The 16,211-nt window shown below is 47.5% G+C and overlaps 1 protein-coding gene across 3 annotated transcripts in view; it reads right to left on the bottom strand.

Moving 5' to 3' along the window:
- Positions 1-16,211, bottom strand: part of COL9A2 (collagen type IX alpha 2 chain) — a 69,229-nt gene that overhangs the window by 5,040 nt on the left and 47,978 nt on the right. For all 3 annotated transcript variants that reach the window (XM_063140218.1, XM_063140216.1, XM_063140217.1), the window contains 13 exons: positions 14,552-14,605; positions 13,158-13,202; positions 12,959-13,012; positions 10,969-11,022; positions 10,461-10,514; positions 7,330-7,401; positions 7,042-7,077; positions 4,893-4,937; positions 4,287-4,319; positions 3,622-3,768; positions 3,091-3,145; positions 2,690-2,878; positions 524-601 (listed from right to left, as the gene is read on the bottom strand). In XM_063140218.1, coding sequence (XP_062996288.1) covers positions 524-601; positions 2,690-2,878; positions 3,091-3,145; positions 3,622-3,768; positions 4,287-4,319; positions 4,893-4,937; positions 7,042-7,077; positions 7,330-7,401; positions 10,461-10,514; positions 10,969-11,022; positions 12,959-13,012; positions 13,158-13,202; positions 14,552-14,605 — 916 coding nt within the window. The remainder of the gene's footprint in view (positions 1-523; positions 602-2,689; positions 2,879-3,090; positions 3,146-3,621; positions 3,769-4,286; positions 4,320-4,892; positions 4,938-7,041; positions 7,078-7,329; positions 7,402-10,460; positions 10,515-10,968; positions 11,023-12,958; positions 13,013-13,157; positions 13,203-14,551; positions 14,606-16,211) is intronic.

Here is a 16,211-nt window from a genome sequence, read left to right as displayed (position 1 = left end):
GGTTGGGCTAAGAGTCTGTGCTGGCCCAAGAACACCCAGTGAGCCTTCCATGGGAGAGTGGGGGACTAGAACCCAGATCTCCCAACTCCCAGCCCAACCCACTAACCGCTACACCACACTGGATCTCAGTGGCTCAGTGCAGCTCCTTACCTGTGTCTGTGTCCCTCCCTAATTTAAGAACATAAGAATATAAGAAGTGCCCTGATGCTAGATCAGACCAAGGGTCCATCTAGTCCAGCACTCTGTTCACACAGTGGCCAGTCAGCCATCGGCCAGGGACCAATAAGCAGGACATGGTGCAACAGCACCCTCCCACCCATGTTCCCCAGCAACTGGTGCACACAGGCTTACTGCCTCGAATACTAAAGATAGGACACTTTAGACCAACCTTCCCCAATCTGCTGCCTTCCAGATATATTAGGGTACCATTCCCAGCTAGGGATGATAGGGATTGTAGTCCAACACGTCTCGTGGGCACCTGGTTGGGGAAGGCTGCTTTAGTCAATCTCAGAGGTCATTTTACCTGGTATGCCCGGTGGTCCCGGCATCCCCTGATGCCCACGGCCCGATTCTCCTTGCTCTCCTTTTTCACCTCTCTTTCCTGTAGAATTGCAAAGGGGGGAGAAAATGGAAGAGTTTGACGGCTATTAACTTAATGCTTCACAAACACCATTACTGATGACTGAATCGGCTCAGCCCTCTTCTCCTATTTCCCATCTCCCTGATAAACAAGGAGCCGTCCTAGCCTGTGCGCACTTGGGTGCACATGGCCCTCGCAGAAGAATAGGGAACGTCCTATCACAAAGGAACTCCAACCCTGTAAGACACGCTGCTAGTTTTTCTCCCCTTGTCCATTGTTCACAGTGCCGGGAGGGAAGCGTGTGGCGATTCTGCAGAGAAAACCCCACAGAATGTGCTACCGGGTGCAGAAAATCTCAACGCGACGTTTAAATTTAAAGAGCAAGTTCCTAGCCCTCATGGCTGTGACAATGAGCTTGAAGGCATGCGGGCAAGGCCTACTGGAAGTTAACGAACCAGAGGAGTGGCTAGATGGGAATTCCGGCAGGGGAGGAGGGGGGCCCCACGCTGCCGGTCTCCACAACTAGGAGCCCCCCTGAATGAATTACTCAAGGCAGTGAATGGTGCAGGAGGCGTTGTGCCAAATGGGAGAAAACATGCGTTTGCATTGTAAGCAAAGGTCTCAGAATGCAGGATTTTATTTCTTTACATTCTTTAAAGCTCTGGCTTTTCTCTTGCTCCAATTGCCAGCGGGAGCAGCTGAAGGCAGCCGGGCTTCTCACCTGCCCCAGAGGCTCCCCTACAGGGCAGCCCTAGCAGAGAGCCACACCGGCCCGGCACTGCTCCTGAACACCTGCCCATTCTCAATGCCCCATCACCATGGCGCTGCAGTGATACCCCCGCAGCATCACACGCTGCGTTAGGGTCCCCAATCCCAACATCCAGCCCAGCCCACCGCACCACAAGTATCCATGACAACGCAACCAAAACACTGACCACTTGAAGCATCCTTCCACAGCCTGATGTTCTGGACTTCAAGCAGCCCCACAAAGCATGGACCATGCCCAGGAATGCAGGGAACTGGTAGTCCAAAAACATCTGGATGGGGAAGGCCGGCCTGAGGCCTTGAAAAGGGGCAGGGGGAGATGGACAGAAAGGGCCTAGTTACTGAGTATGAAAGAGAGGCTGCTAAGGAGAGAATGTGGGTCGATTTTCAAGCAGGATTGTTATGGTCCCAAGGCACTGAGCTGCTCTATTCGGAATAAGGACATGTCTAAACTAGGCTTAAACGGGCTTTGCTAGCCTGGTTTCCCCTGCCAGGAATCATGGGAACTGCAGTTCTGTGAAAAGGGTTTATGACACAATTACCAACACCCTAAAGAAAGGTTTGCAGTTCTCCAGGTCCCTTTGGGACACCATCAGCTAAACAGTTTTAAGTATTTTTACACACAGCTAAATACAGACTCAAGTCAGGCAATCCTTCAATCCATCTTCCCCCTTCTTACACATGGCTTCCCTCTATATTGCCTGTCCAGCACTCACCGTCATGTGTTGCAATGTCCACACTGGCAAATGGGGTTAGTGTTTGACCCCCAAAATGGAATCAGAAACCATGACGGGGGGAGGGGGGGTAGATTTAGGGTTAGAGGTCAAGTGCTCACCAGTCAGTTTTCTAACTGAGCTATCACAACAAACAACGGGGAACACAAAGTGGAAACCATGGGAAGGAGAGGTCACGATGGGAGAACCAGCAATTTTGACCTTGTGCAAATTCTCCAAATATCACTTAAAAGCTCATTTCAGCTCGCTCCCAGTTTAGTTTTTGATGTGTTTTCCGGTTCATTCGAACAGGGAAAATGTGCATTTCTGGCAGGAAGAGTGCACTTTTCTGTGCATATTTTTCTAAAGTGTGCACTCTCTTCCCATTGACTAAAGGATGAAAATTTTAAAGAGTGCATTTTAAAAAAATTAAATGAATTTTTCAAACATGATCACAAATTTGGGAATTTGCAAACCTTTCGCAAGGGAAAAAAAACCCCACTGCTCCTGCTCACATTTGGGATTGTGAACAGAAATGAAATTCCCATACATCCCCAGGAGGGAGCCGGTCTAGTTTGCAGCATTGTCTGTGTAGCTCTAGAAGGCCTCTCATGCAAAGAAGCGCTCTCACCTTTGGGTCCCGTGTTGCCAATCTGTCCCACAGCTCCGATGATTCCTGGGATTCCCCGAGAGCCGGGGGCTCCATGTGGCCCTTGGTGACCAGGAGGCCCGGGGGGTCCTGGAGGTCCAGGTGGTCCCATCACCCCTGCCCCGCCCAGGGCAGCTCTTTTTGCACTCACGGCTAACTCAGCCAGTTGTTCTGTGAAAGAAAGAGAGAGAAAGAGACGTATTGCATATACCTGGGGCTCCTCTGTACACAGCATGAAGTTGGTCCTTCCGTGCCCTGCTTGTGGGCTTCCTGAAACTTTCGGGCTGAACACTGTTAGAAGCAGGATGCTGGGTAATATAGATCAGCTTCCCCCACCTTGGTGCTCCCCACCGTGATCTGATCCGGCAACACTCTGTACTCACCTTGCAACATTTTTAAGACCACATCAACAATGTGTTGATCCCCTGTGTCCCTGCCCTGGGAAGAGAGGAAACCGACTCAGAGCTTGTCACGCATCACAATCGCAGTCACGGTGCTCATAATTCACTTCTGCACCTTGGATAGCTATTTTAGAGTTCTGACTGAAACCTGAAGCGGATTCACCACCCCACTGACATCGGAGCCATCAGCCTCCACTGGCCTTAGCCCAGATGCCTTCCACTGATGCTTCAGCTAAACACCTTTAATCAACAGACGGATCTGTTAGCAGTACTTTCTGTAGCACTGTGTTTCCCAAACAAGCAATAGATAAGGCGTGCTTTAGGGGGTGGGGTGGGGGTTACTGAATTGAAAGTTGAGGGCTCAGTTCATTCTCACATGCCAAAAAAGTCTTTAGTTCTAGAATGTGGAAGGGTCAGGATTCGGGACGCTCGAAGAAGCCCACTCCCTGCATCCCTACATGCGGCATGACTGTTTTGCTCCCGTCACATGGAGAATTGAGGGGGTTTACTCACTGGGGGGCCCTGCGGTCCAGGCATTCCAGGCACACCGCGCTCTCCACCAAGTCCTCGTGGGCCAGGAGGTCCTGGGAAACCTCGCACACCGGGAGCTCCTCCATCCCCGGTGGGTCCAGGGAAACCAAGCTCCCCACGGACACCTTGCTGTGAAAGATGAGATGCTTGTAAAGAAGAAGCCTGCCCAAACTCACCCCCACAGTCCCCACGACCCTTTCACACTGGAGATCTACAGACCATGATAAGATCATCCACATGACCTTTAAGCATGTGATGTCTGGATGGAAAAGACCAACAGATCATCCCGCTAACCATTCCAGATTCCAAGGCTCTGCCAGAAGTGGGTTTCCTGTGGGCATCTCGTTGGCCTCTAAGCGAACAACTAGATGGACCCTTGGCCTAACCCAGCACAGCTCTTCTTATGTTCGTAATCCTATCCACATAATTTTATAAACCTCTAGCAAGTTCTCCTCTATGCTTGTTTTCCCTAATCTGAAAACCTCCAGGTCTTCACGCTCCCACCCCCCATCCCACAAGGAAGGTAAGCCATCTTCCCAGATCAGCAGAAGAGTTATGTCAAGTCGTTTTTTAAAAGGTTTATACCCTGCCCAAATCACAGTTTTCAAGGCAACATGTACTTTTGACTTTGCTTTGCAAATATTCACCTGTCCCTTTGGTCCTGGCTCACCCGATTCACCCTAGGAATAAAGAACAGAGAGCAAAGGTAAAGGTTGTGGCCGTAGCCTCAGAACTGGCTCCCCTTGACAAACGTGCTTAGGCAATCTCCAAGCATCAGTGGGGGAAAAGCAACCTACAAAGATTGCAACCTTCATACCATCAATGCACCGACAGAATGTATTGCATTAGGATCATGCAGGCAAAAGACAGGAGGAATTCAGGGCTTTGCTTTATTTCCCCCATCTATGAATCGGGAACGCTAAGGAGGAACAAGGCAGAGAATGTCACTTATCCATAAACTGAGAATATGACCTAAAATTAGCAAATAGCCTGTTATTATGCTACAGTCCATCACCTGCCTTTGGTTGAGCTGCTATGATGCTATGGAAAGTTTACAGGCATTCTAATTGCTCAGAGAGAAGGTGTCAGGACTCATCAGCAGTGCAGCATTTTGGTGACAACTGGCAGGTTTGGCAAAGCAGCACAGGGGGCGGGGTGTTGCTCTCAGAAGGTCTGTGAAGAGTCCTTCTGTGCACACTACCCATCAGCCCAAACTGGCAAGTCAACAAAGACATTTTTGTAAACTATCTTACCTTCTCCCCCTTCTCCCCAGAAAGGCCTTCAACACCAGGATCTCCCTATATGGAAAGAAAAGTATCTTATCATGAATCATAACAGCAAGCAATTCCATCCCATCAACCCCAAACCATTCCTTCCTGTTCCATCTTATTGCTCTGCTCCTTGTCTTCCGGAATGGTTCAGAAAGAAGATTCACGTCTTCCATGTGTCCTTTTCTCTGAAGAATCACACCAGGAGGAGAATCCTCTGCTTCCCGGTGATTCTGTGGATGAGTTTTCCCCAAAGCTCACTGCCCTTGCAGTATTACAGCACATTGGCTAGGCAAAAACGAGAGCCAAACGCGTCACACGGAGCAATTTTGCAAAAGTTGAAGCTGAATTCAGACTAGATGGATGTACCCATGGCCTGGTGGTTCATGTGACCAGGGAAGTGCTGCTTGCTCTGTTGTTGATGGGTACAACCCATCCCAGAAAGGGTCAGACTCACACTTTGGGAGTTCTAATAGATCCAGCTCTGGCACCAGAGGCTCAGATGGCCTCAACAGCCTGGTTCACTTTTTACCTGCTTGGGCCGGAGGACTAACTGAGGCCTTTTCCGGATGGCTCTAGCCCAGGAGGGCTCAACCTCTTTCAGCCCAAGGGCCAAATTCCATTTTAGAGACGCTCCCGAGGCTGCATTCCAGTGGTGGGCGGGGCCAAAGGGAAAATGGGGTGGAGGCAAAAATAGAAAGAGTCCCAAAATGCTTTAACTCAAAGCTCTTACTGACAGTCACTCAGCCTTAGGAATCTTATTTCAACCTTTTAGAAGGGGGGGGACATGCAAAAACTAGGAGAACACTGAATAATTGCCAGTTGGAAGAAAGGGAAAGGGGGAATGTGGCCATCTGGAGAAGTCTGGAGGGTCGGACTGGGAAACACCCCCGCCCCCCCAGGTGGGCCAGATTCAGTCAGCTGGCCCAAGATTCTGCACCCCTGTTCTAGCCATTGCAGCAGGCCGCTGCACTTGGCTACAGGGAGGCAGTCCAAGGTCTTGGGCCTCTTACACTATTTTTTATTTTTATAATTGCATTTATATCCAACTTTTTTCCTCCAAGGAACCCAAGGTGGCATACAGAATCCTCCTCCTCCTCCTCCTCTCCATTTCACCCTCACAGCAGCAACCCTGTGAGGTAGGTTAGGCTGAGAGTCTGTGACTGGCCCAGAGTCACCCAGTGGGTTTCCATGGCCGAGTGGGGACTAGAACCCGGATCTCCTGACTCCCAGCCCAGCATTCTAGCCACCACGCCACACTGGCTCTATGAGTCACCTTGGGTCCTATCAAGGGGCTTGGTCTGGTCCCAGCAATGAAGCTGGGTTGAGCAGTCCTGGGCCTGCTTCCCCAACATTTCATTCGGGCCACTGCCTCCTTTTGGTGAGGAAGACTGCTATGGATCGGGGCAACCCTCACCAGAGATTCATCTGGCACCTTTTAGGTACCAGGTAAAGACCATTAAAAAAAATCTCCCAGGCCTACTAGATCTTTTTGTTCTTCTAGATTTGTTGAGATTTTCTCAGCCACTTAAATGTGGGTCTTTCAGTTCTTCCTTACTTAGGGTGACCATATGGAAAGGAGGACAGGGCTCCTGTATCTTTAACAGTTGTATTGAAAAGGGAATTTCAGCAGGTGTCATTTGTATATATGGAGAACCTGGTGAAATTTCCTCTTCATCACACCAGTTAAAGCTGCAGGTGCCCTGCCCTCTTTTAAATCTGGTCACTCTAGTATAGCTCCTACAGCTTTAACTGTTGTGATGAAGAGGGAATTTCACCAGGTTCTCCATATATACAAATGACACCTGCTGAAATTTCCTTTTCAATACAACTGTTAAAGATACAGGAGCCCTGTCCTCCTTTTCATATGGTCACCCTACCTTACTTAGTTTTGATTAACTTGGTTTTATCGGCTGCTGGTTTGTGTGTGTGATTGATTTTTGTGGATTAATTGTGCAGTTTTATATGCTTTGTTACCTTCCTTGGGGCCATTTCCTACTAAAGATACAGGATAAAACCTTAATAAATGAAATATGGCGCAAGAAGTAGGCAGTACGTTCGCGGGTGCTCTCACCATGCTAAGCCCTATAGGCAAGAGCAGTAAAAGGACCCAAAACCAATCATAAATACTTACAACATCACCTTTGGCTCCATGTTTGCCTGGGACACCCTGGAGAACAGAAGAGAGAAGTGTTGAAATTCAGGAAGGGTTGAGAGTATCAAAGAATCGTATATACCTTTCCATGGGCCCACCCAAGCTCACCACTGCCAAGATAGGTTGATCCACCCATGAGCCTCCCAAAACTCATCTTTCATCTTTCCGCAACCCTGACCTCAGAGCCGCATGCTACAAACTGGAAATGGGAAAGTGCTTGCAGAGCAAACACCAGACGTATTCAGGTTAGGAAAATCATGATGGTACCTTGCCGCCTTTAACTCCTGGAAGGCCTTGGGGCCCTGGAATTCCTGGGGGACCCTGTTCCCCTTTCGGGCCCTGGAAATAAAAGAGAGGGAAAATGGCAGCTATCCAAAATGGGAATCTTTCTGGCAATGAGGAAAGTGAACAACTGGTAGGTTTGAAATGAAACTGGCTCAGCTACGTTCATAAAGCTCACAGTAGCATGTGACTGTTGAAGGCAAATGTTGGTCATCAATTAGATGAGGCTAGTTTCTACCAGATATAATAAATGTATGTTAAAGCTAGGGCTGTGCTCCGCTCCTCCAGTTCAGAGAAGCAGGAGAGAGGCGGCCTGATTCGCCTCCGGAAAAGGCGGAGGTGAAGAGAGTTGGGGGGGGGGGGGGCTGCGAATTGAGGCGAAGAGGATTGCCTCAATCTGGAGCTCCGGACGCAGGTAAATGGGGGGGAGGGGGGACTCATCTGGCATCGGCGCCGCTGCCACAGTCCCTGCAGCGATGGCGATGGAGCCAGGTAAGGGGGCAGGGAGGAGGGAGGCTTACCTGCGTCCAGCGCGGGCTTCAATTGAGGCCCCGGCTTCAAGCAGAAGAGGCCGTGGCCTTCTCTTCCGCTTGAAGCCGGGGGCTCAATTGAAGCCTGCAATGGACTGTGATGGACGCAGGTAAGAGGACAAGGGGTTGGCCTACCTGGCGCTGCCGGCGCCAACATCCATGCGGCAGCGGCGGAGCCAGGTAAGGGGGCAGGGAGGAGGGAGGCTTACCTGCGTCCGTCGCGGGCTTCAATTGAGGCCCCGGTTGAAGCCGGAAGTGGCCTCTTCCGGCTTCAAGCCGGGGCCTCAATTGAAACCCGCGACGACAGACACAGGTAAGGGGGTGGGGGCGTGGCTTACCTGGCACCGGCGCCACCGTCCATGCGGCATCGGCCACGAAGCCAGATCTCGCCCTGTGGAGCGGAGCGGGGGACTGGCGGAGTGGCGCGAAGAGGATCGGGCCCAATCCGGATTTTCCGGATCGGGCCACGCAGCGGATCAGGGGGGTCCGTGCACAGCCCTAGTTAAAGCAATAAATAAACTGGAAAGTGATTATGAAGTGCAACAGAGATGTTTCAAATAAAGATACCCCTGGACTCTCTGGTTTGCTTTTTGAACAACATGAAGGATTATTGGGAGCCTTTGCTTTATACGTTGGCAGCGGCTAGCATTCTTCTTTTGCCAAACAATGGAATTCAAATGAGAGACCTTGAGGAGCAAAATGGTTCCATAAGGCATGGAAACAGATGACATTGGTAAAGTTGACAGTCCTGCCCTGTTATATACAGAGCTGGTGCTACCATGGAGCCAGAGAGCGCTTCTCTTCTCCCTCCAAAGCACAGAGGAGGAGTCATGCAACCAACCCTGAAAGCCTCCACATTGTTATTAGTTCTTTGGCATTTTAATCCTTGTAAAAAAAAAATCCATCCTACTGTTTAAGCCAAGCCTTGTACCTTCTGTTTATCTTGAAGACCCCACTGCTCTGACTGGCTTAGGGAAATTTATGATTAAGAGCGTCATCACATGGGGGGAAATTCTGTTTGCTTACAATCGCTTCTCCGCCCCTGCGTTTGTCCCCCATTACTTCCTCTTTTGAAAGCGGAAGTAAACAACGTGCAAGTGGCCCATTCAGAGGGCCGTTTTGATCACGCTGCTTTTCCTGCACATGGGAGGAGATAGCGGCAACTTCCGTCTTTAAAAATAAGTCAGACTTACTGGGGTGATTTTTTGTTGTTCAAAGAAGGCTAGAAGGGGAAGAAGGCACATGGAAGGCAGACAACATTATAAGATGGACTCACGAAAATCTGTGAGCGCCCAATAATGAGCTTGTCTGATGGAGCTTTAAGCATTTCTTAATGTCATGGTGGAATTATTCATAATGTGTAGTTTTTAAAAAATCATTCTAAAGCTGCACTGACCTTTGCCTTCATCAACCCTACTGTGGGTTAAACTTCCAGATTTTTTGGACTACAACTCCCAGCGTTTCTGACTATTGTCCAGGCTGGCTGGGGCTGATGAGGAGCTAAAAACCCAAACATCTGAAGGGCCTGGATTGGGGAAGGCTGCTGTGAGGCCTCCGGCACATTTGTTGGAAATACAATTTCAATGACCTCCTCCGGCTGTGACCCTTTTCTCCAGCAGCCTGACGTGCAGAAATGTAGCCAGTGACACCTTTCTCATCATCACTTTATCCCCATGCCAGGATGTGCAGACATTAAGGAGATGAAGATTTTCTTGACAAGGAAATCAAATGATGGGGAAAGTTCCACCCGCTTAATGGAATCTTTTTGTCTGGAACCTCTCTCTAAATGGCTGGCGTCTACGTCTAGGCATTCTGGAATGGACAGGGGTTCCTCCATGGTTACGGCTCTTAGACGTTTAATGTCACATCAATTTTGATCCATTTTTCATGCCTGAATTGACACCATGGGTGGACATGGACAGATAAGGCAATTTTAGTTTGGATCAACTGGTGGGTGCTGAAGATGATTTTTGTCATTCTCTATTTTGCGTGCTAAATATGATTTGCCAGCTACAGCTGAATGGCAATACTTGCAATTGCAACATTTGTTAGTAACTAGGTTTGGCCATGCTTCTTTTACAGCTTCAGCTTCTTGCTAAGAGGCTCCGGTGGTGGTGGAGGTGGTGGTTATTATTATTATTATTATTATTATTATTATTATTATTATAACGGGCTCAAGTTAAATAACGGGCTCTATCTTGAAGCCAGATTCCAGATGGACATCAGGAAAAACTTCCTGACTGTTAGAGCAGCACGACAATGGAATCAGTTACCTAGGGAGGCTGTGGGCTCTCCCACCTTAGAGGCCTTCAAGAGGCAGCTGGACAACCATCTGTCAGGGATGCTTTAGGGTGGATTCCTGCATTGAGCAGGGGGTTGGACTCGATGGCCTTGTAGGCCCCTTCCAACTCTGCGATTCTATGATTCTATTATTATTATTATTATTATTATTATTATTATTATTATTATTATTTCTTGCATTTTTATACCACCCAACAGCCAAAGCTCCCTGGGCGGTTTACAAAAAACTTCTGGGAAGGAAAGCAAAGATTTGAATTTGCCTCCTCTGGGTTTACGCATACTCACCACTTTCCCCTGCAGCCCTGGAGGACCAACTGGGCCTCTCTCGCCCCGATCTCCCTGCAAAACAGGCAGTAAAGGGTCAGGACATCCAGTTCCCCATAACTGGGAGCTACTATGGGGTAAAGTAAGCCATCAAAAACCCAACTCCTGAGTGGGAAAATCACATCTCTCCTGAAGCAATAGCTCCATCGCTATAAAGTACAACACATCACCTTCCAGAAGCCCTCAGAAAAGAGTGGAGATGATTGGAGCATTTAAGGGATGCAATCCTATGCTTGTTTAGACAGAAAAAAAGTCCTACAAGTCCCAGTGCTGAGACTTGTAGGACTTTTTTGTGTCTAAACAGGCATAAGATTGTGCCTTAAATGTCCAATTTAAATCCACCCTCCACCTGCCCCCCACCCTCCATTTTTAATGTAAGATGGGAGGAATGACACACATACGCACACAGCCAAGATCCACCCAGCTGTCACTGCTTTGCGGGGGAATGAGTGTTTTTAAGAAGACTTACTTTTATACCAGCTATCCCTTGCGGCCCCAGTTCTCCTCGAGGTCCAGGCTCACCCTAAAACGAGGGGACAAAAAAAAAAAGAGAATTAGGGGAGCTTAATTTAAGAGACAGGAGCCCTTTGATTCATTAGACTGTTGCAGGAAAAGCAAAGGTCCCTGTGCCCTGGGAGGATATTGACACATCGGTGGCATGAAATTAATTCAAAATCATGAACTGTGTGTGCATCTTTAAAGTGCCACTGTACCCTCTGTTGGTCTTGTTTGCAGGATTTCACAGGCCGGTGCTGCCGCTTGCTGTCCAAAACGGAAATGTGCAGGCATCAAAAGCATGTGTTCTTTTTGCTATTGACACGCAATGATCTGTTCTCAACTGATGAAGCCCTGGACCTTCTCTCTGGGCAGGGGAGATCACGTTTTAAGGCGCAATCCCATGTATGTTTAGCGATGGGAGGGGAGAGGGAAGCCTACAACTCCCAGCATGCCCCACCAGCCATGCAGGCCTTTGCCCCCCACCCCATCTAAATATACATAGGATCGCACTCTTAATTGATTTCCAATATTGCTGTGCTTATAGAAAGGTGGGTTGTAATCAAGGCAGTTAGTGAGCAATAAAATGATAGCAAAAGTAATCTCGATAAGCTGTTATTTGCATCAGAATGCAAGCTTCAGCTTAGACACGGGGCGGTATAGGAAATAATAATAATAATAATAATAATAATAATAATAATAATAATAATAATAATAATATGTAAACTGCCCAAAGAGCTTCAGCTGTGGGGCAGTATAGAATAATAATAATAATAATAATAATAATAATAATAATAATAATAATAATAATAATAATAATTTCAGTCGGGAACACAGCAGGAAGGAAAAGGTTAAACTTTTCCCCACCCCAATCCTGTTCATAGCTCCCTGTGGCTGCTATTTACATTTTTTTCCCTTCAAGCGCCAGCCCCTGGCCTGCAAAGCAGGGATCTGTGCTATAGCCCGGCTCGTATTATCCTTTGCAGCACAGTCCTATGCCTGTTTCCTGCATTGAGCAGGGGGTTGGACTCGATGGCCTTGTAGGTCCCTTCAAACTCTGCTATTCTATGATTCTAAGTGAGTCCCACTGAGTCCCAAGGAGCTGGCTTGTAGCCTTAGGTGGTTGCCCGCTTGGGGGCAGGGGCCCAGAGGTTTGGCTTGTGTTGTGCCAGAGGCACAGTTGTCATACTACAGATGCACTTTTTGTAGCGGCACCAATGTTTACTTAATAAAGGGTGCCTCTGCACATGTGCAGAGTGCAACCTCACCAGTTACTATGGAGAAACTGCAGCCTGCAAAAAAAGGAAAGAAAATGAGGTCTATGAACAGCAGCATAGACACAAACACCTTCTGGGTTTCATCTTTACTATGGGGTGATAAGAATCGCTTAGGGGGGTTGTCACATTAAGTGTTGTATAAGTATTACTAATAAATAAGGAAATAAAGTCAGAGAAAGCAAAAAAAGGAGGGGGGAGGAAAATGCCAAAGCCCAATGGGGAGACGCCAAGATGAAGGGGCTGCCTTCTGCCTCCCTCCTCAACCCTACACTTTTCCTCTCCTGGGGTGGCAGCGGGTAATCCTGACGCCGAAGAGGGGTTTCTGGGCAGCCGTCCAGGTCCCAGAGCCACTCCCACCCTCTTCCTTGTGGAAGGCGCCCAATAGCTGGTCACCTTCCACCAGGCTCCACCCCCAGGTTGACCCCAGATTCGCTGCAGAGCGACATGTTGACGTCGCTCCCTTTGAAAAAGTAAATCCCCAATTTTTCATATCGCAGCATCGCGGGGAAGCCCCGTGGTGGCTGCAAACCTGAGCCTGCATCGTCTAACCGACGGGGCGCAGATCCACAACTACTGTGGGGCTTTCCCCACGTATAGACAGCACCCCCTGAGAGGCCCAAATGTCTTGCAGTTCCAGTGTTTAAAGTATGAAGCAATAAAGGAAGAGGGAGATTCGCTTTAACTTACCATTTTCCCAGGTGACCCAGACAAACCTCGTAAGCCACGTCCCCCTGGTTCACCCTGTTAAGATATCAGGTGAGAACATTTTAAGCATTTAACAGGACTCCAGTTCTTCAAAAGACACTATGAAGGCCTGTGACTGCCTACTATTAACTGTTTACAGGCAAAGAGAAGCAGATGACAACCACCACCACAACCAAGTTACCTTTTGTCCTGGGCCACCTTTGGTTCCAGGTGTGCCTGGCAAACCCTGTGGGGAACAAGAAAAACCGAAATCATTTGTTGTGGCCCCTGTGTGATGGTTCCTGCTCTGCTCTGGTTTGGTAAGAGCAGATTCAAGTTACTGACCCCATGAGAAATTCCCTCCAAAAGGAGTGGGATGGCGCATTACCCCAAATTGTTGGTGGTCAGGATAATCAGCTAGATACGCCATCGGTCATGATCATCGGCACATGGTAAGTGTAGTGATAAGGGTTTTTTAGACTGCAATCCTATGCACTAGTGAGTGAGTCCCATTGAAATCAGTAGGGACTTACTTCTGAGTAAACATACAGAGGATTGCAATGTTAATCTAAAAAAAACCCTTAAATCGTACATTATTACACAGAAAACAAATGCCTCTCTAATTGAGGACACTTACAACGATGGCTCAAATAGGAAACCATTTCTGCAATTATTGATAATTCCCATTTCCAACTTCACATGTATTAATCCAGTTAACCTGTCCATTTCAGCTATGGCAAAAGCTTTCTTGAACCATTCCATAATACTGAATTTTTCATTATATTTCCTATTTTCTGCAATCACAATTTGCAACATTATCAACACATTTTCAGCAAGTATCTTATGAATACATATATGGAAAAGGGTTATTTTTTTGTGGGGGGAGGGGGAGGAGTTGGCTGTTTCTTTAGAACAAAGTATAGCAGCGGCTGTTTTCCACCAATGGATAGGACGATCCAGCTGATTTTAAACCGGTAAAGTTGCAAACCTGCCCTTTTGTAATAACAAAGGGGATGTAAATCTTGCAAATTTTAGTTGCAGTGCAAAAGGATTTTGAATAATGCATGTTTTGATATATTGGGTGCTTCTAAATGAAGCTTTCATAACACCATCACCCTGCCACATTCATACATTTCATAACACCATCACCCTGCCACATTCATATATTTTTACCGGGGGGAAGGGAGGCAGATGTGTCCAGACGCTGTCATCTTCCACCCATAAACCCCCCACCCAACCACCCCTGTGTTTTCCCACCACTTCCTGTCTTTTTTCTCACCACAGAAAATCCACTGAAGAAAAGGAGACAGAACAGCCTTCTGGCTGTTAATGCTAGGAGCTCTCATCTCAAAGTAAACAGATACAGATATGTCTCTGTTCTTCTTTTAGAGAGAGAGAGAAAAAAAAGAACAGAGAGAGATATATAATCTCTTAAAACGATTATATATATATATATATATATATAATATTTTTAAGTTGTGGGGAGGGGAGTGGTAAAAAGGTCGCAGAGGGAGAGGAGAAGTTGGGGTTGTTTGTTTATACAATATATATATATCAATAAAATGTTAATACTAACAATGACAAAATAGCACTTACAGCTAATCCTCGGTGGCCTGGCGGGCCTGGAAGTCCTGGTTGCCCTGCGCTTCCCTACAAGGCAGAGTAAGAAATGTTGTGACTATAAGGAGCAAAGAATTAAGGAAATGATGGTCATCAGCCAGGTGGGACAATGTTATAACTCTGATTATTTCCCATTAAAAAAAAAGCCTTTAAACGGTTTTGCCACTGCCAGGAATTCAACTATAGCCAGATCTACACCAAGCAGGACACGGCACTTGGGAAACGGTTTGAAAAGTGAACATGGGGTGTGTTCTGGGCCCCAACAATTCTCACTGCTGTTACAAAACGTTTTAAAGCAGTAGTACTGTCGACCCTGCCCGACTCACAAGAGAGAGCACTGCCTTATCGCTGAGGTAAGGAGCTCCCTGGGGTCTAGCACCAAGCAGAGGGGGCTGCTGGCTCCGATTTTGGTGGCGCTGTGATTCCATTCTGGGTTTCAATCTGGGTTCTGCACCTCAGATAGCTCCTTGAGAGTTCTGACTGGTTCTGAATGGTTTTTATTCTCCCAGCATTTTAACAGTCTATAAAGAATTTTTAACTTGGTGTTTTAAACTTGTAATTTTGCATTGCTGTTGTTTTTATCTGGTTGAGCTTTTATATTGTATTTTATATTATGGGTTTATATTGTTGTTTTATACTTTGAATGTTTTTAATTTTTGTGAATCGCCCAGAGAGCTCCGGCTATTGGGAGATATAGAAATGCAATAAGTAAATAAATAAACCTAGAATGGAATCACAGCCTCACCAAAATCGGATCCACCGGCACCAACCAAAGGACAGGCCAAGATCTCTTTACAGCCTACAGCCTATGAACTCAGTAGGTAGTGCCACAGTTAAGAGACTGAGCTACAAAGCAGGAGATCCCTGGTTCGAATCCCACCTCTACCATGGAAGCACTAAGTGCCCTTAGGGAAGCCGCTGTCTCTGAACCTCAGTCCAAACCCCTATCTGCAATATTGGGGATATTAACACTTACTGGCTAACCTTACAGGGTTGTTGTGAGGATTACTACTAGATATGCATGTGAAGCACTTGGAACACATGGAAGTGCTATAGCAGAAAATACATAGAACCCCAGAGCCATTTTATGAACCTAGAGAGTAGAAGAGTCTTGTGGGAAGACATGTGGCCTAGCCACTGCCAAAGGGCCACTGTAGGCCGTGTGTTGCTTAGCAACCACCACAACTGGAGTGCTGAGGACCATGTCAGGGATGCTTTAGGGTGGATTCCTACATTGAGCAGGGGGTTGGACTTGATGGCCTTGTAGGCCCTTTCCAACTCTGCTGTTCTATGATTAGAATCACAGAAACATAGAATAGCAGAGTTGGAAGGGGCCTGTAAGGCCATTGAGTCCAACCCCCTGCTCCATGCAGGAATCCACCTCAAAGCATCCCTGACAGGTGGTTGTCCAGCTGCCTCCTAAAGGCCTCATGGGCTAGTTTGGATTCTAAAGCCCCTCCACATATTCTACCTGGGTTGAGATGAGGGTCAGGCATCATAGAAGAGGTGGTAGTAGCACCAGGGGGGGAAACAGGGGGCATCACAAAAGGGGTGAAGTTCATTGGGTGGGTGAGCTTTGTTCCACACATTAGAGTTCAAAAAAGAAAGGGGGGGGGAAATATTTGGGAGGATGAAT

This window comes from Elgaria multicarinata, chromosome 13 (genome assembly GCF_023053635.1).
Source record: "Elgaria multicarinata webbii isolate HBS135686 ecotype San Diego chromosome 13, rElgMul1.1.pri, whole genome shotgun sequence".
Classification (NCBI taxonomy): Eukaryota; Metazoa; Chordata; class Lepidosauria; order Squamata; family Anguidae; genus Elgaria; species Elgaria multicarinata.
The sequence above is the reverse complement of the archived record's forward strand: the minus strand, read 5'-3'. Positions and strand labels throughout refer to the sequence as shown.